The 25,289-nt window shown below is 33.0% G+C and overlaps 1 protein-coding gene and 1 non-coding gene across 3 annotated transcripts in view; both read left to right on the forward strand.

Moving 5' to 3' along the window:
• The window catches only part of Gtf2a1 (general transcription factor IIA subunit 1), a 33,515-nt gene that overhangs the window by 3,112 nt on the left and 5,114 nt on the right, over positions 1–25,289 (forward strand). For both annotated transcript variants that reach the window (XM_076848045.1, XM_076848046.1), the window contains exons 2-7: positions 1,010–1,111; positions 11,372–11,576; positions 13,194–13,258; positions 17,236–17,311; positions 18,780–18,913; positions 19,283–19,603. In XM_076848045.1, the coding sequence (XP_076704160.1) occupies positions 1,010–1,111; positions 11,372–11,576; positions 13,194–13,258; positions 17,236–17,311; positions 18,780–18,913; positions 19,283–19,603 (903 nt within the window). The remainder of the gene's footprint in view (positions 1–1,009; positions 1,112–11,371; positions 11,577–13,193; positions 13,259–17,235; positions 17,312–18,779; positions 18,914–19,282; positions 19,604–25,289) is intronic.
• On the forward strand, positions 12,491–12,636 carry LOC143396169 (small nucleolar RNA SNORA79). The gene has a single exon (XR_013091042.1). It is a non-coding gene; the product is annotated as a small nucleolar RNA SNORA79 (small nucleolar RNA).

A 25,289-nucleotide genomic window follows, 5' to 3' on the forward strand; every position in this document is an offset into this window, starting at 1 on the left:
CTGGTAGAGATGCTGATAAAGCATTTGATTTCTTTTTGAAGTTTGTGTATGAGAGCAAACCCTTGGTTTTTATTGATAGCCAGTAGCTTTAACCTTAAGCAAGCTATCAAACACAAATAATGACAAAGGATTAAATGAAAAAGTATTGTTAACATTAACATTTTGATAATGTGTAAGAGTTCTAAAGAGACATATCTAGTTTATCATTTGGAATGCAAACTTTTTTTTTTTTTTTAACCCCCCATAGGATGAGGTTTAGGCTGATTGTTCTAACTCCCTCCTTTTGTTTTTTAGAAACCTTGTAAAGTGCTCACATTTGTTTTCATTTTAGTCATTCTTCAAATAATACCAGCAATAAAAATAGTAATAATTACATTGAACATGCAGGGATGTTCATGATTTTATTCTGTAGTGTCACCTAGGCAGGAGAAGGAAGAGAGAAATCATGAGAAAAGAATCAGTGTATCTGTTCCTCTGGAACCTTGAGATCTGTAATTGTGGTTATATGAATAGTTTAATGATATAGCTTGACATTACAAATTGGGTCACAAAAAATAGAAGTGAGGCGATTTTTAAACTTGAATGTCTATTATTACCAGATGAGTGGACATGAGGTTCTCCAAAGTCTCAAGACTTAGTGGCAAGGTTATATGGTATAACAGGGTATAAAACACAGAATGGAATAAAAGGAACCAGATATAAGCAGCCATAAAGCCATTTTAAAATATCATGTTAAGTATTTTTTCTACAAAATAGGAAATTATAACTGAAAATGTATGGATCTTGTATGTGTAAGGGCCTTCTGTTTATGAATTGTATTACATGTCTTAATACTTCTCTTAATGTGCAGTCATCAAGTACAGTACAAATGGTGTTTATTAGGATGGCCATAACATATTCTAAAATAAGTTTTAGATAGTTGACAAGATGACTTTTTAATTTTTTTGAATCTGAACCTTTTAACCTGTTGAAAACAATCTTTTTCAAGAGTCTTATTTTTCCTTTAAAGCCTAAATTATATAGATCTGTGATTGAAGATGTTATTAATGATGTGAGAGACATCTTTTTGGATGATGGAGTGGATGAACAAGTCCTGATGGAACTAAAAACTGTGAGTTTGTCTCTTTTTTTAATATTTATACTTTCCCCCACTAAGGACATGTTCTTCAACCACAAATGAATATGTTTCCATAGGATGAACATTTGACTCTGCTTAAGGATGCAGTATAGTTTAGTGAATGGGTGGTGGTTTTAAATCCCAACTCTACCATCCAGTCTTCCTCTGAACTCAGGCAAGCTACTTTTATTTCAGTTTCCTTACATGAAGATAGGAATTGGTAGTATTTAACCTTAAACAGTTTTGAGGATTAGATGTACTAGCTACATAAAATACTTATCACAATGCCTACCCAATAGCACTAGCTATTGTTATCGAGTGGCTAACATTCTACATTTTATAGTCCAATTACTTGAAATGCCTGCAACTTTTTAAAATCATTTTTGGTCTTAATATACTTGGTTGTAAAATTGAATTTGTAGGATTGAAATATTTAATTAAAAGAACTTTAGGTTCTTTGGTCAGATTTTTTTATGTGGTCCAAATGTTATATTTAGAATACGTTTTATGTTGGGAGCTGGTTTTCTATTTATTGGATTTAAACAGAAATATTTTGTTTTTTTATGATGATTGGTGAAATTGTGGAATATTTTTGCCCTCTTGATTAGAATAGAGTTTCTCAAATTATATAGTGTATGGATTTCTGAGTTTTCTTCACAGGTGAACTAAACACCTAAGTCTGAAAAATCATAGACTTTCTTTCATTCTTTTCAAGTAAAATTGGTGTTCTATGAGAAAAGTGACTAGCTAACTCATAGCTAAAATGTACGTATGCTTTTCCTTGAGACAGTTGTTCATATGCAGCAGAAATGATTTATACATACTTCCAAGTCTGATGAAATTTATTCATGTATTGTGCTGATGTTAGAAAATTTGATTGCCTGATGTTCTGTAATGAAATGTGTTAACATTTGAAAGATCTGTATAATTCATTCAACTTTTATTTTCCAAAAGTTCATTGATATACAGTTTCAGATTCTACATTGCTGAACTTTTAAGAAAACATTGCTCAAAATACCTTTCCTATCCCACCTATTTAACTGTAGGCCATATTTTTTTCTTTAACCAAAACAAAGCAAATGTAGAGGCAGATTTGAGAATACAGCTATTTTTCTTTAAGTCATTTCTCACCCTCAGTTTTTATGTGGAAAATGTGATTATTTTCAGAAAGAATATTATTTGTGTTAACATGTGGTGAATGTATTTTCTTTCTTTTTTAAAATTATTTATTCATTTATTTTTATGTGGTGCTGAGGCTCGAACTGAGTGCCTCACATATGTTGGGCAAGCACTCTGCCTCTGAACTACAGTGCCATCCCATGATGATTTTATTTCTAAATAAATTAATAAGTAAAACACAAACAAAAGGTCTTTGAGGTTCTTGTTAATTTTTGAAAGAGATACTGAGTCCAGAGATCAAAAAGTGTTAATATTGCTGGTTTATAAATTGAATATTGAGCTCTTTTAAAGCTGTGTCTAAATACATAATCACAGTAAGCAAATAGGAAGATTTGGTTTGCTCTTATTTATTCATTCATCTGAGGTGTAAAGTTAGCAACTCATTAAGTAAAACAAATATCTTTACTGTAGTGTTGAAATGTGTCTTATAGAGTATTCAGTAAGAATCTGCCCATGTGAGGAAGGGGGGAAAAAAGCTTGAATAGAAATGAGGAAATATTTACCCTGAGAAAAATACAAGATTTATGAATAGTGAAGAGTAAGTATCCAAAAATGCAAACGTAAGAATGCCAACTATGAGACATGAGTTGGAAGAACAGTATAAACTATTCAAAGAGCATAAAGTATCTCAGGGATATGAATAATGAGAGAACAAGCTTATTTCGATTTCTTAGTGTAGCTGGCATGTTTTTTTTTACAATTAATGTTATAGACATATAATGGTTGTCATCATAGGTCTGCCACCTTACGTGGAAGTTATATATAACATTTATAGTTGTAGAAAATCAGTCCTAATGACTAATTTATCCTAGGTCAAGAGTATAGTGGTCAGTCCAGGTTGTTATCAATTCTTGGTTTGTACGTTGAAAATCTGGAGAATTGATTATTTCCCTACATTCCTGATAGAAGCAAGAAATTAAAAAGAAAAGTTCTCTTTAAAATCAAATATCTTGCCAGGGGTGGTGGTGCATGCCTGTAATCCCAGTGGCTCCAGAGGCTGAGGCAGGAGGATCACAAGTTCATAGCCAGCCTCAGCAAAAGCAAGGTGCTAAACAACTCAGTGAGAACCCTGTCTCTAAATAAAATACAAAACAGAGTTGGTTGGTAGTGTGGCTCAGTGGATGAGTGCCCCTGAGTTCAGTCCCTGGTACCAAAAAAAAAAAAAAAAATCACATCCTTACTTTCACTTCTATTATATTTGGCTTTTTAAGGATGGGTGGATATTCTATAGGTCATGTGGTGATATTTAGTTTACTGGGTAATTTTAAATGACAAAAGTTTGGACTTTAATTTAGACTTTGAATCCTCAGCTTCAACCACAGTGCTTAGCATATGCAGTTGGCATTCAGTAAATATTTAGCTGAGTTGATTAAAAACAAATGGGGCTCCAGAAAATAACTGAACAAAGTAGTTTGATATTTTTGTTTTTAAATGGGGTATATTTTAATAAGCTCAGTTGTATAGGAGTTAAAAATAAAACTTTTAGCCTAAACTGGAGCTAGGGTTGTGGCTTAGTGGTAGAGCGCTCACCTAGCATGTGTGAGGCACCAAATTTGATCCTCAGCACCACATAAAAATAAAAGTATTGTGTCCAACTATAAAAATAAAATAAAAACTCTTAGGCTAAACTAAGTTTGTTATTTTAATTCTCTGCACTAAATTTCTTTATGATTTCCTTAGAATTTCCAGAGTGTGTGCTAGATTTAACCGCCAGCCAGCACTGTCCAATACAACTTTCCACAATGATGGGAAATATATACACACACATATATGTGTATATACACAAACACACACACACATATATATAATATGTTTTATATATTTATTTATTTATTTTAGTTGTAGGTGGACACAATGTCTTTATTTTTATGTGATCCTGGGGATCTAACCCAATGCCTCACACATTAGCAAGTGCTCTACCCCTGAGCCACATCCCCAGCATAAGATTCTATATTTATGTTCTATATGGTGTCACTAGCTGCAGGTGACTATCATGGACTTAAAATATAATTAAAAGGAACTGAAGAATAGAATTTTTATTTATTTTGGTTAATTTAAATTTAAATCGCTGCATGTAGCCAGTGACTACCATATCGGATTGTGCAGGTTTAGATGTTCTTGTTAGTAAAACTAACATTAATTTTATATTTTATGACTCATAAAGACATTGTAATTTAGTTCTAGTCCCTTCTGTCCTTTTTGTTTTTTTGGCCATTTCACAAATTCTTATCAGAAGCTGCATAAAGCTACAAAGGAAATCATGGTGAATAACGTTATGATTTAGTATATGTAATGAGAATCCATGTAATTTAAGGGTCCCATAGTTAATGCAGAAAAAGTGATGATATACACACAAAAAAGTTTAGCCCAATTCTTAAGGTTATTTGTTGAACCACTATGGGCCTACTTTTTTTAATGTGTGGATTATTAGAAATAGAGAAGGTATTGAAAATAGTTCTGTTGGTAAATTCATATTTGAATGGAAAATGTGTTTTTGATTTGTAAGTGACTAGATGGTAATGACAGTTTAGAAATTCTCTTCAAAGTGAAAGGTAAAATTATCTCGATTTCCAAACTGTCAGAGACCTACCCAAATCCAAATAGTAAGTATCATGTGAAACATGGCCTGTTTTTAATGAAACAACAGGAAGAGTTTCTTCAGTTGGAAAGAAGTTTGCCTGTTTCTAGTTCAGGTTTCTCAACCTTGGCACTGTTGACATTTTGGACTGTTTGTTACAGGGCTGTCCTTTTCATTGTAGGATATTAGCAGCATAATTGTCTTCTGCCCACTAGATGCCAGTAGCACCTTTCAGTTGTGACCAAAAATGTCACAAGACATTGCCAAATCTCTCTAGGGAAGTGGGGGCAAAATCACCTCCAGGTGAGAAACACTTCTCCAAATGTATTCTAGTTATATATAGATACTTGATTTACTCTGGGTATATAGAATTTTGGACCATAAATTGAATAATAATCTACTTTCTCCTTCATTTGCTCTTCGGGAAAGCTGTGTGTCCCTGACATTTCTTGGTAGGAAAAAATTAGTCTTTAGGAGCTAGATAAAAATGTGAAAAATAGGAGAATTCTTCAGAATTTCTAGCCTAGCATACTGTGAGGAAGCAGTAAGTAGGTTCATCGTATTTTATAAGATAAGAAAGCAGACTCGGACTGTGATTTGATAAGAACTTAAAAGTGGTAGAGATGTGAAACTTTTTATCTTCTGTGATGTGTATAGTAGAATGAAGGTACCAAGGCTATAATTTAACAGTTTATAGTTTAACAGTTGATATCCTGTTAACAAACAGGACGTTTTGCTAAATAAAATTATGTAAGAACATGGTTTGGTGATGGGTGGTCAGAGTTGCTTTTATGAGTCATTTATTACTTGCTTTGAGTGCAGCAATGTAGCTAAGAGGTTAGGAGTTTGGATTAGAGCTGGAATTAGAGTGAGACAGACAAGGTACCTAGATTATAAAATTTTTAAAGAGATGGGGTTCAGATCTGACTATGATACTAGAGTCAGGCTGACTGGATTATATACTAGTTCTGTCTACTATTAGTTGGTACTCTTGGGCAAATTACCTAACTTCTTGTTTTTCAGTTTTTTCTTCTGTAAAAAGGAGATGATAATGTCTATTTTATAGGATTTTGTAAAAAAACATTCTGTACATGTCAGACTTATTACACAGAATTCAGTAAATCTTAGTTACTAAAATGTCTAGTCAACATTTATACAAATGTATATCTCAAATCATTTTAGGAACAGAAAATGAATTTTCTGCATGTCAATTTTTAGAGACCTGGGCAAGGATTGCTGAAGTGTAGGGCTCCCAGAAATAATAGCTATTTGTTGAGGGAAATGGAGTACTGTAAAAATGCAATATGGAGGCAGTTTTTCCTATATTGTTAGTAAAAATAAATAGATAAATAACTCAGTATTCCTGATTGACTTCAATAGTATGATTACTAATGTCAAAACAGTGTTAACGCTGGGCGTAGTGGTGCACACCTGTAATTCAAGTGGCTCGTGAGGCTGAGGCAGGAGGATAACAAGTCAAAGCCAGCCTCAGCAACAGCAAGGCACTAAGCAAGTCAGTGAGACCCTGTCTCTAAATAAAATACAAAATAGGGCTGGGGATGTGGCTCAGTGGTAGAGTGCCCCTGGGTTCGATCCCCTGTACAAAAAAAAAAAAGAGAGAGAGAGAGAAAATAGTGTTAACATTGTTTAACAGTTGATACCCTGTTAACAAATAGGATGTTTTGCTAAATAAAATTATATAAAAATGAAATTGAAGAGAAACTAAACATTCAATCCATTCAAACTTCACATTATTTGATGTTTAGGCTTAATACTTGTATTTACATGGCATTGTTTTTATTTTTTTCATATCGAAACAGTATTTTGGTACTTGGTAAGTACTGATTCTCAATGAATTATCCCAACCAATCCCTATAAAGCTTTTGGAAATTTGTGGGACCATGTTTGTGTGTCATTAGACTATTAGACACCTGGCATTTAGTAGGTAAGAGCCAGGACTATGTTGCATTAAGACTGATGACACACAAGAGAGAGAGAGAGAATTTTTTAGTATTTATTTTTTTTTAGTTTTCGGCAGACACAACATCTTTGTTTGTATGTGGTGCTGAGGATCGAACCCGGGCTGCACGCATGCCAGGTGAGCGTGCTACCACTTGAGCCACATCCCCAGCCCCTGTGGACTGTCCTTTACAATAAAGAATTGCTCTGCCGAAAATGTCAGTAGCCTCCTAGAAAACAGTAGTTTCTCTGTTTTTTCTTTGAAAAAAAAAAAAAATACTAAATGACTGCTAAATACATAGTCAAAATGTCAGATCATGAGGATATGGCAGTCTGTAGTTGATATCAATATGACTTAATAGAGAAGGTAGACAGTGTGATTACAATAATAGAGACATCTCTAATATATATAGTGAGTGGTTGCTTTTTTTTTTTTGAAGCTGTATGACTTTACCATTTGTCTTGTTTTGGGAATTTTGAGGGAAGACAGCTGAATATGAAGAATACTCTATTATTCTGGAAACTGCAGGTGTTTTGCTTCTGTTAGAAAATAAAGTTCAAGTTACGGTAGCATTTGGCTTATGGTAACACATGTCATGCTAAGGAACTTGATCTGTAGAGTGTGAGGATTATTTGGGGTGCTAGTTAAAATACAAGTTTTGAGGACTGTATGGAACTCGGGAATCAGTAGAGATCCCTTACCCAGAGTTTCATTTTTCAGGGTTTCTTTTTTTTCCTATTACCGGAGATAGAACTCAGGAGCACTCAGCCACTGAGCAACATCCCCAGCCCTTTTGAGACAGGGTCTCACTGATTTGCTTAGTTGCTGAGACTGGGTTTGAACTCACGATCCTCCTGCCTCAGCCTCACGAACCACTGAAATTATAATGGGTATGCACCACAGCACCCATCTCAGGGTTGCATACATGTGGTCAGCATTAAATGGGAAATTCTAGAAGTAAATAGTAACTTTTAAATTGCTTGTTTTGAGTAGCATGATAAAGTCTTTTTCCAGCCATTTTCATATTGCCCAGGACATGAGTCATCTCTTTGTCCAGTGTACCCATACGCTGTTCACTCGTTAATTACTTAGGGAATGGCTCAGTTGTATCAGATCAACTTTTACAGTATTTGTGTTTGGATAACCCTTTTATGGTACCTGTTGTGTCAATGCCAGTGTTATTCATCTCACTTCATCTCAGCAGGTAGGCATCATATCATCTCACATCATTGTAAGAATCAGGGTGAATACAGTGCAATTAAGATTTTTTTAAAATCTCTTATTATGTGTAATTCATAACTTAGAATTTATCATAGGTTTGTATATATAGGAGAAAACCCCATTATATAAGGCTTAGTATTCTTTCAGGCATCCACTGGAAGTCTTGGAACATATCCCCTAAGTATAAGAAGGGATTACTGTATTCCAGGTTATAGAATATGTACCTACAGGTTACAGTTTGTCATAGGCACCATTTTTAAGTAGAAGATATATTTATAAAGTTTAGAACATTCACGTTGGTGACAGCGTAGAGCAATGTTTTCTCAAACTTTTTGTCTAGGACTCTCCTTTAAAAGTAATAATATTTAACATTTTGATTAAATATAGTTTTAAATTTTTTGATCCAATATTACATAAGTGTGTGTATAACAAAAATCTGCAAAACGTTTTACTCTGCATTTTCTTTTCAGTTTTGATTTTATTACAAAAACAATTCTAAATTGATGTGTGTGTGTGTGTGGGGGGGGTGCGCACTGCACCACTAATGGGTTGTGATCTTTATTTTAAACAAGCAACAGAATAACTGGGACAGTTTGTTAAAGTAGCTTGTTGGCTTCACCTCTAGGAATTGCTGGTGCAGTAGGTACAGGATGGGACTTAAGAATTAGCATTTAAACAAGTTCCTGGTGATACTAATGCTGTTAGTCCAGGACCACATTTTGAGAACCTATATAGTAGAGGCTAGATTGAAAAGACAAGTTTCCACTGGAATATAAGCTCTCTGAAGATAAGAATTTTGTTGGATTTGTCTACTCTGTTTTTTCAGTGCCTGAAAGAATGCATGACTCGATTCAAGAAGTTCAGTGAACTCTGTTATTACATCAATACCCTTTTCAGTAGTTCTGATGGGAGGAACCAGGGCCATAATAGTGTGGATAGATTGAAGCATTGCTTCAAAAGGGAAATTGACAATATTATTGGAGTCTTATGGTAGAATCTAATTCCTTAGGTTGTTGACTTGTTAACCTTGGTGAATTGTGATACCCACCACTTAGCTGCACATAATATGTAATGAGTATTTGTCATCATCACTGAAGCTTTATTGTATGGTCTAGATTGCAGTAGCTAGACCCAGAGGTGCTTTATCACTGAGCTTATCTGTAGCTCTATTTGTTTTTTATTTAGACAATAGTCACTATGTCTCCCTAGCCTCCTGAGTTCCTTTGGTTATAGACCGGGGCCACCATACCCTGCTAACTCTAGAAAAATTGAAGTGATTAAGGTATAACTCAGTGGTGTGAAGTCCCATGTTTAGTATGCATGAGGATCTAGGTTCAATCTTTGGCATCCAAAAAAATTGTTTTTAAGAAAATTAGGTTTTATAAGATAATTTCTAAAATCATTAATAGTACTTTTTTTAAAAAAAACTTGATTTTTTGCCTCAATAATCTAGATTTTGTTTTGTTTTGGAAAAGGAAAGGAGATAGGTTTGGGTGACAAAGTTTGAAACATTGTAATGTGTTTTATTAGATGTATAAGCACCTATTTTGACAGTGTGTTTGTCAGTGCTAGGAACCCACTTTACAGAGATGAACCAGACACAGTTTGGACTTTCAGAAAGCACTGCTTTGTTACCACAGGAAAAACTGGTTTTAGTTTGGGATTTGCATAAGCCTAGATTTAAGAGCTGAAGTGAGGAGTAATTAATGCAGTTTTTCTTATTTTTAAATGAGGAAAGTGCCTAAGAGAGATAAATGATTCGGTTATATTAGTAGCCAAACCAGGATTAACCGTTTCTGGATTTCTGGTATAATGCTCTATTACTCAATTAATACCATCACTGAAAAAAATAGTAACAACAACTAACATGTATTGATCACTGACTTAGACTCTGTTGGTGTTTTTTGTTGTTGTAGTTGTTTTGTTTTTGAACATATTGCTTAATCCTTAAAACAACCATGAATAGATATTGTTTCATCTTTGTAAGAATCAATTTCAGGTAAGACTAATTACGGGGCTACTGGGGGAAGGTTGCATTGGGAAATTCCAGTAAGATGTGCTAGAATTGTTATTAGCATGTAGACAAAGATCTAGAATGTCTGGAGTGGGAAAGGGTCAGGAGATTATGGCAGGGATTTGGAGGAACTGCTAGAAAGTTCAGATGAGTTAGGGAATATTCCAAGAGCAGATCCTAAATGAGAAAAACAGTTTCTGTAGATCCTTGGGTGCAAAATGACTGAATTCTTTCATTTGTGTTTTTAAGAAACAGGATTGAGGCTTTAAATTTAACACTGAATGTGGTAAAAAAGAAAATGTGTTAGGCAGAAGGTTGAAAAAGTTGCAAATATTTTATTTTTCTCCCTTTTTTGGTCCATTTCACTGACCCTCCCCCCATCATATGAATACTAATGTTTGTGACTAGAAGTATTTCAGATTTTGGAATATGTGCATATACATAACAAAGTTCATTTGTGTTTCATATGTACCTTGTGCACATAGCCTCAAGTTAATTTTGTACAATACTTTTAATAATTTTGTGCATGAAACAAAGTTTATGGTGTGGAATTTTCCACTGTGGGATCATACCAGTACTCAAAAAATTTCAGATTTTGGAGCATTTAAGATTTTTAATGTTTGGATTAGGGACTCTCATCTTACTAAGAGAAGATGCTAAACAGAAAACAATCTTTGACATAATGGGAGGAATAGGGAAATTTCAGATAATGTGGAGGATTCCAAAAACCTCCAAGAGCATCAGGCATTACTGTTACCTTATGTAGGATTGGATAGATGGGAAATTGAGCTTTTCTAACCAGGGGATTGCCTTTGTGTTTCTTATTTGCCTGATTAAGAAGAGATGAATTTATCTATTTATGTTCTGTATCTATTTTTGGAGAGTCAGGAAGTTTTGTATTAAGGAAAGAGTTATATAGAAATAGGTTAGTAAAGGTTTGGATACTGCAAAAGATAATCTTCACTTACTAAAAAAATTGTTTACAGGAAACTCTTTGCTAAATAATATCTGCCAATTACTATAAAAAGATTGAAGATAAAAAGAGAAATCAAGAAAAATCTCTTCAGTACTCAAAGTGGTAGAAACAAGGTTTAATTCTTTTTTTTTAAGGTTTAATTCTTTTAATATTTGTTTTCATTATTCTTTATACTTGGTTAAGAAAGATGGGTTTCATTTTTTTGTGGTTGTATCAGTTTCTAAAATGGAAGAGATTTATAAACAGATAATAATAGTATATTTTGTCCATATATCCAGAGTTATTTATATGACCTTCACTTAGAAATTTTATGTTCTTTGCCTTAGTTATGGGAGAATAAACTAATGCAGTCTAGGGCAGTAGATGGATTTCATTCAGAAGAGCAACAGCTTTTATTGCAAGTTCAACAGCAGCATCAACCCCAGCAGCAGCAACACCACCACCACCACCACCATCAGCAAACTCAACCTCAGCAGACAGTACCTCAGCAAGCACAGACCCAGCAGGTTCTTATTCCTGCATCACAGCAAGGTGAGACTGAATTTGTTTTCCTACTCTACAGCTTAGCAGTGTTTTAAAAGAAAATAACTCTAGGTTTCTTGGATCTTCTTTTTTAAGAGTCATCTGGTAGATTAAAAAAAAAAAATTGAAAATAGACTATATTGCTTTTTTTTTTAATTGCTTTGTTTTTCTTCCCCTATTTTGATTGGGTTTGTGTTTATGATTATATAAAATGTATATAGTAATGATAATCGCATTTTTGAAAGCCTAAAATCATGTTCAGGTAAGTTTATTATTTTCTTTTGAGAAACTTAAGACAGTGGTGTATTTCCTAGAAGTTTATTTACTAACAGGTTATTTTATGTGGTAAAATATTTATCTGTATTTTGTATGGAACCTGTTCCTTTAAAAACATGCTTTGAGTTTAGCTTTTATCCATATATCTTAAACATAGGAGGGATTGTATAACTTGGGAAATCTGAAAATTCAGTCTCATAGTCATTTATGTTTATAACAGCTTACTTTATATTACTTGGCTTAAAACAAAGAAACAATTATTTATAGACTAAGTTCGTAGTGCTTTGCAATATGCAAGTCATAGTACTGTTTTAGTAATGCCTTATGGGGCTTTTGTGAAATAGTTCTTAGCTCCATTTCACAGTTGAGGAAAATCTGGGCCCTGGGAAGTCTAAGAAGCATTATCCATTACATACGGAAAATATTTTTTTTCTCAATGATATCATCTATTTAGTTGTAAAATTTCCTAAGTATTCTAGTTCAATTTCTTGTTATTGGAGAGGAGAATAAAAGTAAATTAAGTAACCATTTAGCTACCTCTTTGTTTCATCTGAGAGACTATATATAAGACGTGACATTGATAATAATATATAGTAGATAGGTCTATTTGGGTTATTTTACGTAATTTTTATCCTTTTTGTTTTATTTGATGACTGTTCCTCCTATTGCTTATAGGCTTGGCACTAGGATTTTATGTCATCATAAATTAATTTGATTTTCTTCACTCAGAGAATATTAGGATAATGGGGTTTATTATCTGTCTATTCTCTGAAATTTGCGGAATCTAACACTTAGGTAATGCTGCCATTATTTCTGACTTGTACTTTTTAAACAGTTGATGAAAGTGCCATGATTATGGTAACTGTCAAGGTGGGAGAAAAGCAACTGTGTAGATTTAAAAAACAAACAAAACCCTAATATTAACTTTTTGACCTTATTTTTAATGAGTTGATAAGTCACTGTAACACTGGCATATTACATTATGTCAGTTAAAAAGTTAGTGTAGAGTTAATAAAGCAAGATTAAATTAAGTTTTAAAATTCCCAGCTTATTTAGGAATGCACAGAAATGTATATGTTTAGGTGTTAGGTATTTTTTGTATTTCTAAATTCTTTTGCATTTTTATGTGTTTCATTTAAGTAATTTTTTATTAATCTTTTCCAATATAGAGTGGGTATATCACAGCTTTTGTTTTTCATAGAAATTTAAAACCTTCTGAGAAAAGGATGAAAGTATTTGAATACAAAAATGTGGAAAAAATTCATAGACATTTAATATTATAGACATTTCTTGTGATTATGAAATAGCCTGATGGTTCCTTGTTTGCATGTGTTCTTGATTTTTTTGTAGCCACAGCACCACAAGTTATTGTTCCTGATTCAAAGCTTATACAGCATATGAATGCATCAAACATGGTAAGATTCAGAACATTTAGATTTGCTTTTCTTATTTTAATCCAAATTATGATTATTCCTAGGCATATTGTAAGTTAACAACTTACAGATTGAGCAAAACAGTTTCGTGTTTTAAAAGATTGCTGGGTTTGTGTTTATACATGTTTGTATAAAATGTATATAGTAATGATAAATTTGAAGTTTAGATTGGTACTAAGAATCATAAAATTAGGCCTGGGGATGTAGCTCAGAGGTGAGGTGCCTGCCTAGCACGCTCAGCACCCTGGACTCAAATCTCCAGTAACACCCCCCCACACATACAAACACAAACACTCTTAATACACAAAGAGATTCACAAAATTAGGAATTTTCTGTTTTAAAACATCAAAAGAATGATGCTTTGTGGGCATTATTTCATCACCTATTTTTGAACAACAGTTCTAGGAATTGAACAAATCTATTATACCACATATAGTTCTGTTTCAGAAGATCTGTTAATCACAAGAGGTCAGGAATGCTAAGAATTGTAAACTTTTAAAAAATTAAAACAATCTGTTTGGATAATTCAAGGTAACGTTTTTAAAATAACAAATTTAAAAATATTTGCTCCTACTTAACCATAATATGGTTTATGTTATTATGATCTGTAAATTGTTATCTTAAAATGCATTTGAAACAGTTGAGTTATATTAGAATTTTGATAGTTCTATTAAATGTGGTATAATATACAACTGTAAAATTGAAAGGATTCCTTCAGATCCTTAGGAAATCTTTACCTATATTCTTTACTCTTTTTTTTTTTTTAACGTTAAAACTCAGTCTGATTATTTGTTCAGTACTTTCTTGTAAATTGCCTTTGTTTATTTTGTTTAAAATAATCAGACTGTTAATATCCCAGAAGGACTCAGCTTTGACATTTCATTATTAAATTCAGCTAAAACTTCAAAAGTAAAAATCCTTGTTTGTAATCTTCTCTCAGTCTATGTAAGTAATGCTAGATATGAGATCTCTCTATATTTTTTTGAAAAAAAAAAAAAAAAAAGTAATGTTTATATGAGTTTTTTGTTTTGGTTTGGTTTGTTATTTTGGTACCCAGGATTGAACCAAGGAGTTACATCCCCAGTCCTTTTTATTTTTGATTTTGAGCAGGATCTTGTTAAGTGGCTGAGGCTGGCCTCAAAGTTTTGATTCTCTTTCCTCAGCCTCCTGATTGCCAGGATTACAGGTGTGTGCTACCATGCCCTCAAAAAGCAATGTTTTAAAAAAATCACTTCCACTTTGTGAGTGGTAAGTTGTGAACCACAAAGCTCTTTTGTGGTTTATAAGTCAAATAGACAGCAGGACTTACCAGACAAATAAGGTGCTGCTCCTGCACTTTACCAGCTTCACAGATTTATACACTGGAGTGACTGCAGATTTCTGAGATAGTAGAAATTGTATTTTTGAATTCACAAATATCAAGGATCTATTTTATGGGCTGGGAGTGGTGGCACATGCTTTTAATCTTAGAATTTGGGTGGTTCAGGGAGGAGGATTGCAAGGTTGAGGCCAGCCTCTGCAACTTAGCCACATCCTAAGTGAGAGAGACCCTGTTGCAAAATAAAAAGTTAAAAGGGCCGGATATATAGCTGAGTGGTAAAATTCCCTTGGGTTCAATTTCCAGTACTCAAACAACAACAAAATTAAGATTTTAAAAAAAAAAAAGGATCTATGTTTATACTTCAGTTCAAGTTAATAGAATCATTTTTTTTGCATGTAAATCTTAAAATTCCTTGCCTCAGAAGTATTTCTCATTTTAACAGTTTTATTATTTCCTAGGGAATTACTTATGTAAATTATAACAAATTTTGGCAGAATCACCTGGAGTAGATGCTTCTAATTTTGAAGAGTTTTAAATGTTGTGGGAGAGAATTTCAAATTTAATAGTGTTTTAAGAGATGAATCAAATTAGTAGTTGATTTCTTACATGTACTGCTTAGGTCTCTGATGTTGGAGAATATGTATTTAAACAGATTATAGTTTAGAAACTTAAATCAGTAAAATAGGTTAGCATTTACATTTTACTTTGATGTTTTTAGTTAGTGTATTATGCATGTTCTGAAAGATAATCCATAAAGGCTCTTCACCAGTAAAAGTGTTCTGGAATTTTGTTTTGCATTATTATTCCCAATTCATATATATTCAGTAAGTAAAAATACTTCTGATTTTTCCTCATGGCTTTGTGTACTTTAGAAACGAACATACTAAAATTATTTAATTTCATAAAAATAATAGGTAATATTACATAATAACTTAACAGGTAGAAGGCTATTTCAGGGAACTTAGAGCAAACCAGATTTCCAGGTTTTTGATACAAAATGATTGATCTAATGCTGCATTTGTGTTAGGGCTATTTCATAAAATACAAGAAAAAATTTTCAGGTCATTAAATAAAAGGTGATTATGTATGGTGCATGACTCAGCAAATGCCTATTGATTAACTTGAATGTAGAAAGTGTATCAGGTGGTTATTGTGTTATATATGCTGTAAAGAATGGTTTATTGCTGTAGCAAGATCTGTTATCTTAGAAGATATGAATTAAGGCACTTAATATTCCTAAGTATCAGTAGCAAGGGGTTGCTTACTATGTTTCTTAAATTTAACTTACCTTTATTTGCCTATAATTTATTTTAAGTTGAGTGGTTAAGTATCTAACTTAAAGAAGAACTGGTGAGCTCTAGCTGTCATCTGAAGAAATTCAGGGAATTTACACTGAAGAAGTAGAAGTTAATTAGGCCTATCCAATGGCAACACAAACCCCATTTTCTTTAGAAGTTATACCTTAAAACCCCAAACTAGATAGATGTATTATTAACTGAGCTTAGTATAGTTTTCTGTTTGTTAACTCCTCTGGTATTAATTTCTCCAAAGCTTGCTTGCTTGGCTTGTTTATTATATTTATATCCCTAAGTTTATCCAAATATAGGTGTTTGTAAAAATGTATAGGTTAAATTAAGTATATGAAAGTTTCATACCTTAAGATTGAAAGGGGATGGAAAAATGAAATACCTAAATATAATTACAGTGAGATACATGAATAAAATGTATAAAACATATAAAGAATGGTGTAATTCTTTTTCAGGAAAGCTAGAGGAGAAACAATTTCTGGAAGCAATAAATTATTTTTTTAATTTAAAAAATGTCAGAATAGGGCTGGGGCTGGGGCTCAGCGATGGCGTACTTGCCTGGCATGTGTGAGGCACTGGGTTCAAGTCTCAGCACCACATATAAATAAATAAAGGTCTATAAACAAGTTTTTTTTTTAAAAGTCAGAATATAATCCCATCCATATTTTTATAACTTGAATGTTACATAGTAACTCTATTTTAAATAATGGAAATTAAAGTTGATGACTTAAGATTTTGAGGATTTTTTTGGTATTAATCTGTACTTCAAGGGAAGTAATGCTATACTTCAAGAGAAGTCTTCAGATACAGTGTCTTCTGTGGGTACTTGTTGATTATAGTACACATTTTAAAAATTAAGAAACAAAGACACTTATACTTTCTCCCAACTGTATTAATTAAAAACAAGGAATTGGGTGTAAGGAAGCAAAGACTAGGAAAGGAAGTGATCATGGAATGGTTATTTCATATATTGTATTTAATGTATTTATTGCATTGTTAATGTGGGTTTCCCAAAAATGTATAGATTGAATATATAAAGGATCTATACCTTAAATCTTAAAGATTGACAAGGTAAGAAAAAAAATACCTGGGAGACAAACAATTACACTGTTCTATTTAATTGCTTGAAATAATTAAGTAGGTTATGTAAGCTAAGGTCTTTTTTATTTGCATCATTTTATCAAATGGGGTTTGGTCTTATTGTTAAAATTTCTATTTAGTGTGTACTAAACAAAATTTCATATACTACTAAAACATGCTAATGATAAGCTGAAATGCTTTTATGTATAATGTAGTTTTGATATTTTCCTTTTGTTTTTATTTTTTTTCAGAGTGCTGCTGCTACAGCTGCTACCTTGGCACTCCCTGCAGGTGTGACTCCTGTTCAACAGATATTAACAAATTCAGGTAATTAGGAATAACAGAACCATTGTTAAATATAATTCAGAAAATTGCACCATCTAACCCTTGTGTTTTGTCTTCATTGAAAGACAGTACTAATATTTCTTTTATCATTTGGTTTAGGTTGTTAAAATAATTTTGAGGGCTGTAACATACAACTGTAATCATTGTTGAGGATGCAATAGAGAAGATGAAAATTACTCTTGAGCTTTTGATCGTGAATGAGAACCAACCCTATTATTGAAGAAGTATGGTTATATAGAAATGCTCGTTTACTGTATTACTAAGCGTATTTATCTTGTCAAAGGAGATAAACTTGACTCATTTGAACTAATTTGTGTTTTCAAAGTAAATCCTATGGTGCCTTAAGAGCAAATTCATTGCATGCTATTAGGCATAGTCTCTCCTATTGATTGACTAAAGACCAATGTTTAGCATACGATTTTTGGTGATATTAGTGTTTGAAAACTTACCACATAGATTTATTTTTTAGTTGTCGATGAACCTATATTTTATTTTTTTATATGTGGTGCTGAGAATCGAAGCCAGTGCCTCACACATGCTAGGCACATGTTCTACCACTGAGCTACAACCCAGCCCCTATCCACATAGATTTTAAGAATTATGTCCCTAATCTTCATTTTATTGCCTTTGGGGAGGAATGGTGGAGACTGGGGAAGTTGATTTACCATTGTGCCAAATCCCCAGTCCTTTTTAATTTTTGAGACAGGGTCTTGCTAAGTTGCTGAGGGCCTCACTGAACTGCTGAGGCTGTCCTCAAACTTAGGATCCTCCTGCTCAACCACCGGGAATTCAGGTGTGCACTACTATGCCTGTCTGACCCAAGTTTATTTTATTTGTATTTGTTGTTTTTGTTACTTTGTTACTTTTCTAATTTGTGAAGAACAAATTAGGGGCTTGTCTTATTACATATTTTATTAACATATATTTGTTATTTCATTCAAGATCCTGGGTCATCTAAAGCAACCTATTAGGAGTGTTTGGTTCTTTATTTATGTATATATAAGCCAGTCACATAATTAGTTTTATGTGACAGTGATGACTGGTTCAGCAAACTTTTGTTTTTGTTTCTTCAAAGCTTTAAAAATAGCCAATAAAATGTCTTATTTTCTTATTGATTTCTTGACTGTTAGCATATGAACAAAGATAATTTAAGCTTAGTTCAAGTCTTATATTCTGTTTTTAAAATCTTACTGAAAAACAGCTGAATGAGGATAATAAATTTGGGAAATGTATCATTTTAAGCAATGTGTCTGAACATGGAGGGAAGTTAGGGAAGGTATTAATTATAGTTTACTGTGTATAGATATTAGACCTATATAGATGTTAGACTTCTGACTTGATAATTCTTGGGTTTTTCAGTGGTTTGACATTTCTTTCTTTCTTTTATTTTTTTATTTGAGACGGTCACTGCTAAAGTGGTAACTTAGAATACATGCTTTTTTTGCTTTAGGCCAGCTTCTTCAGGTGGTCAGAGCAGCCAATGGTGCCCAATATATCTTTCAGCCTCAGCAGTCAGTGGTTCTACAACAGCAGGTTATTCCACAAATGCAGCCTGGTGGAGTACAAGCTCCTGTTATACAACAGGTAAAAGAATTTTAGTTAAGATTCCTATGGGATTCCTTTTTCAACTTCTGCCTTGCCCGTGGTTTTATATATACAAATACTTAGACTCAAGCAAATAAATGAATAACTTGGATAGCTCTTGTTGGTCAGTGTCTGGTATATACACAATTAATGCTCACTAAATGAAGCAATTACCTTTAGCAGATATTTTTCTTCCAGAAATTTAAATGGCAAAAGAAATTTAGTGGTTCAGTACTAGTTAAACATTGCTTTTGTACTTAGTTAGTGTTAACTGTGTATGAGATATGGACTGTTTCTGGTGATTCTAATTTTTGAACCAATTTCTTCCCTGTAACTAGTTCCTAATAATGTGGTTTTCTTTTGCTGTAGGTTCTTGCCCCTCTTCCTGGAACGATTTCACCACAGACTGGTGTTATCATCCAGCCTCAGCAAATATTATTTACAGGAAATAAGACTCAAGTTATACCTACAACAGTGGCAGCGCCCACACCAGCACAAGCACAGATAACTGCAGCTGGCCAGCAGCAACCACAGGCCCAGCCTGCTCAACAGCAAGCTCCATTGGTATTACAAGTTGATGGAACTGGGGATACGTCATCTGAAGAAGATGAAGACGAAGAAGAAGACTATGATGATGATGAAGAGGAGGATAAAGAGAAAGATGGAGCTGAAGATGGGCAGGTAGAAGAAGTAAGTCTCTAGTAAAAGACTTGGAAAGAGAGTTCAGTCTAATGATTTCGTTTTACAAAGGCCAGATGTTTTTTCTGATATGTGGATGCTGATCCATAATGGGGGGCGGGGACAAAGGAAGAATGGAGGAACTTTGGATTGGGCAGAGGGAAGTGGGTATGGAGGTGGGAAGGATGGTAGAATGAAACAGACGTTATTACTCTGTGTACATGTATGATTGCATGAATGGTGTGACTATGCATTGTGTACAACCAGAGAAATGAAAAGTTGTGCTCATTTGTGTGTAATGAGTTAAAATGCATTCTGCTCTCATAATTAGAACAAATAATTTAAGAAATAATAATTATGTTTTATTTGGTGCCAAACTGACAAATTAGATCCTATTTTTCCAGAGGTTGTTAGGCGCTGTAAACATAAGACTTTAAAGATATAGTTAGAGTCTACTTCTTCTTCTTCTTTTTTTTTTTTTTTTTTTAGGGGGAGAGAGAATTTTTTTATTTTTTGGTGGACACAACATCTTTATTTTATTTTTATGTGGTACTGAGGATCGAATCCAGTTCCCCTTGCTCGCTAGGCGAGCGTGCTACCGCTTGAGCCCCATCCCCCGCCCTAGATTCTTCTTTAATGTAGTGTTTAGATTGTTGTGGCTATATTTATCTTCATATAAAACATAATTATTTGCTATAACTGATAATAAATTTATATAACCCAAATAAAATTGTATTAACAAGGAGAGTGAAGACAGTGCTGCCAATTCCTGGGCTTATGCATTCATAATATGGCTTAAACATATGACATTGGTAGAACAGATAGAAAGTAGTTGATCTTTTGCTTAAGTAATTGAAAAGGAATGGCAATATTTGACAGAGAAGGGAAACTCAAGAAAAACCAAATGTCAGATTGATTCAAAGCAATTTTTTTTTTTTGGTTTTGGACCATGTTAGATACCAGTTTCTTAATAACCTTATCACCCTTTTAATGTCTTTTCTTCTAGAAACCTATTAATATGTTTGCTTTCTCTATTGTTCCGGGGTAGTTATTTGTGTCCATGATGATATTTGTGCCACACAGTTTTCGTGGTTAATTGCCTTCCTCAGCCTAAGATGCAATCTTTTTTATCTTTGCAAAAAGTTCTTCTAAATTAGCTAACTATTTTTTACAGTTTATTATTAAATATTGAATAAAAATGAATAAGAAATATTTAAAAATATAAATATCTTGATGTCCATCTAGTTAAAATTTTTTTTTTCCATTCTGTGTGTTTTCTGGGGATACATATATGTGTTTCTTTTAAGTATTATACATAGCATAAATTTGGTGGATCCCAAGTTATGCACATCTTCAGCTTTATAATAAAATCCCAAGTTGTACTGATCACATTCCTGCCATTCAGTACATAATTGTGTAGGGGTCAGCACATCTTCATCAATTCCTATTATTGTCAGGCTCTTTAATTTTTGCCAGTCTGCTAGGTAGAAATATGTCTTTTGTTTTAGTTTTTATTTTCTTGATTATTTGGCTTCAGCCTCTTTCCATGTATGTTTATTTTATCATGTGGAAGTGCTTGTTCAATTTTACTGCCCATTTTGTTTTGTTTATATTGGGGATAGAACTCAAGGGCACTCAACCACTGAGCCACATCCCCAACCCTATTTTTGTATTTTATTTAGAGACAGGGTCTCACTGAGTTGCTTAGTACCTCCTTTTGCTAAGGGCTTTAAATATACAATTCTACCTCAGCTTCCTGAGCTGCGGGAATTACAGGCGTGTTCCACTGTGCCTGGCTCTGCACATTTTTTATTCCCTATAATTTTTGGGGTTTTTTGTATTGCTGGGGATCAAACCCAGGACCTCTTGTAAATGTCTGTGTAGATTTTTTGTATTTTCTTAAGGATGATCACATTATTTGTCAAAATGGCAGTTTTTCTTGCCTTATTGGCTAAGCCTTCCAGAACAATATTGGTGAGAAATGGTGACAGTTCATTTTTTTTAATATTTATTTTTTAGTTGTAGTTGGACACAATTCCTTTATTTATTTATTTATATGTGGTGCTGAGGATCGAACCCAGGGCCTCGCGTGTGGTAGGCGAACGCTCTACTGCTGAGCCACAACCCCAGCCCACTCTTGTCATATTCTTAAAAATAATCTTTCTTATGATTCACTAGTAAGTATATTTTGTTTTGTTTTTTGGATACCCTATATCAGATTAAGGATCTTCCTTTCTAAATTAAGAACTTTGCTTATCTTTGTTTTTTAAGACTATGAATGTTGTATTTTGTTAAATGTTTTCAGAAGCTGTTAATCATATAACTTCTCTCCCTTAGTCTTTCGTTATTAATGATTTTCATTAATTGGTTTGTTTGAAAACCATTATTGGATTCCTGGGATAGCAAAACTTGATCATTAAATATTACCCTTTTTATTTGAATTGTTGAATTGACTTTGTTCAGGACTTCTGCATGTGTATTCATGATAACTGTGATTCTCCATTCTCATATTCTTCTCACCAGGTCTTCAGGTTAGTGGTTGGTAGTCTCATTAAATAAATCTTGAAAGTTTTTTCAATATTCAACTTTGAATATTTTTTTTCTTTAAGACTGTATCTAATTCTTCTGTGAATATTTCTTAAAACATGCTGCTAAAAATGTATGGGCCTATTATCTTCTTAGTTGTTTTTTTTTTAAATTTTTAAAAAAATTTTTTGTAGTGGTAGGTGAACAGAATGTCTTTATTTTATTTATTTATTTTTATGTGGTGCTGAGGATTGAACCCAAGGCCTCACATGTGCTAGGCAAGAGCTCTTCCACTGAGCTACAGCCCCAGCCCAGTCTCCTTAGTTTTGATCAAGTATTCTGTTTCTTTTTAAACAATCTTGATAAATTCTATTTTTTTAGGATTTTCTATATATTTATATGACTTTCCAAATTGAGAAGAATAAAATTAATCGTATTATCTTTGTAATACCAGAATCATTTGTAGTCATTTTTTTCTTACTGCTAATATATTTGTTCCTTCTCTTTATTTTTTCTTATTCAATCTTGTCAGAGTGTGTGGATTTCATTAGTGTTTTCAAAGAATTGGCTTTTAGCTTTATTTTTTCTAAATTTTTTTTCCTACTTCATAAGTTTCTATTCTGATTTAACTTTTGTAGAGAACATGGTCTTTGTGATTTATGAATCCTTAGATATGTTGATTGAGACTTGTTTGTGGTCAGTTTTTAAGTATGCCATGTATTTGAAAAGAGTATATTTGTTGCAGTTATTTGCAACTGTGTTCTCTGTATGTCTATTAGATTTAGATTGTCACTAGGTTTGTTCAGCTATTCTGTATCCTCATTAGTATTCATTATATGTTTGGTCCATCATTGATTTACTGAATGAAATATGTTCTGCTCTTCTACTATGATAATGGATTTATTTCTCCTTTGTTGTTCTGTCATTTATTATAATTTAAGCCTAAAAATAGGTACATATAAGCTTAAAATTATATTTTCCCAGTGAATTGAATAATTACATAGCATCCTTATCACTAGTGATTTTTATTTATTTTGTGCTAAGGTCTGTGTGATATTAATAGTCATACCAGCTTCAGATTTGATTAGAATTTACCTTATACAATTTTTTTGTTCTTTCTCTTCCAAACTTTTTGGGTCTGCACACTTTTTAGGTGTCTTTTATTAGTGGAATATTGATATTTATGCTATTAGATTACATGAACAAAGTGCTGTTGGGTAAAGGGACAAACAGTCTTTACAATAAATGATGCTGGGACAGCTGACTACAAACAGTTTACCCCCTGACTCATATCCTATACAGAAATTAACTCAAAATGGACCACAGACCTAAATCTAAGGGCTAAAATTATTTTTTATGTTGATTTTATTTTTTAAATACATGACAGTGGAATGCATCACTATTCTTATTACACATATGAACACAATTTTTCATATCTCTGTATATAAAGTATGTTCACATCTATTCATTTCTTCATACATTTACTTTGGATAATGGTGTCCATCACATTCCACCAGCATTGCTAACCCCCTGCCCCTTCCTTTCCCCTCCCACCCCTCTAAGGGCTAAAATTATAAAACTGTCAGTAGAAAACATAGGAATAAATCTTCATAACCTTAGATTTTGTAATAATGGCTTCTTAGACATGACACTAAAAGTAAAAGTGATTGAAGACAAAATGGACTTTTGGAGATTAAAATCTTGCATAGCAAAGGACAGTATCAAGAAGGAAAAAAGACAGTTCGCCAAAAGGAAGAAAATATTTGCAAAATCATATAACTGATAAGCGTCTAATATTCAATATACAAAGAACTCTTAGTTCAACAACAAAAGACAACCCAATTAAAAAATGGCAAAGTTGTTTAAACAGACATTTCTCCATTATGATATATAAATAGCCCATGAGCACATGTAAAAGATGCTCAACATCATTAGTCATTAGATAAATGCAAATCACAGTAGATACCATTTTGCATATATAGGATGGTTATAATCTAAAAGGAAAGTAAATAAATGTCAGTGAAGATGTGCAGAAATTGGAAGCTTACTGTGTTGCTGTTAGGAATGTAAGATCATGTATTTTCCATGGAAAACAGTTTGGTGATTCCTCAAAAAGTTAAGCATAGAATTAACCATATGTCCTAGGAGTTTGACTCTAAAGTATATGCAGAAGAGTATTAAAGGGCATTCAAACAAAACTTTTACATGAATGTTCATAGGAGCACTATCCATGATATCCCAAACAGCATAAACAACTCAAATGTCTTTACCAGTGAATGGTCGAATAAAATGTGTATTCAGAAAGTGGAATAGAATTTATCCAGAAAAAGAAATACAATACTGATCCAACGTGGATGTACCTTGAAAAAATACCAAGTAAAAGAAGCCAGACACAAAAGGCACATATTATATAATACCATTTATTTATATATATTTGTATGAATATATATAATATATATATGTCCAGAATAGGCAAATGTATAAAGTCAGGAAGCAGATTGGTTATTGCCAGAAGACAGAAGGGAATAGAGTACAACTCTGACTACTTAATGGGTAAGGGTGATGAGGTGTTGTGGAAATATGTAGTTGTGATGGCTAATTTTATGAATGCTGTTAGTGCACCTGAATGGTGCTGTTCATGCACTTTGAATGGTTAAAATAATTTATTATGTGAAATTTACCTAAATTTTTTTTTTCATTTATATTGATGATGCCTATTTTAAATTAGAAATACATCCAAATATAGCTTTGTATGAGTAGGTCTGACAACGTGTTGATTATTTTGTCTCTTTTCTCCATTTATTAGAAATTTGCACCATATCTTTCATCTCTGACACAGTTGAGGTGAAATATAATGTAGTTGGTCATTTTAAGTTCTAGTTGTGTTTTATTTTGGTCCTTTATTCTCTTTGGTATTGAGGTTTCCCAACCCATCTTGAAAAAAAACAAAACCCTAAAGAATCTTTATTATACTTCATGCCTCCACCATAACCATTATAATGGTAGACAGTGCTGGTTTGTATTCAGTGTCCTGGTTCTTAATGTAAAGTTCCAACTCAGACTGATAGCCTATTAAATTATTCTCCTTTCCTCCTCCAATTTCACCAATTTTCACTTTGCTGGTATATAGTACCATTATCTCATTAAACCCGCATATTTTCAGGTTCATTTC

The sequence above is a fragment of the Callospermophilus lateralis genome, chromosome 3, assembly GCF_048772815.1.
Source record: "Callospermophilus lateralis isolate mCalLat2 chromosome 3, mCalLat2.hap1, whole genome shotgun sequence".
Lineage (NCBI taxonomy): Eukaryota > Metazoa > Chordata > Mammalia > Rodentia > Sciuridae > Callospermophilus > Callospermophilus lateralis.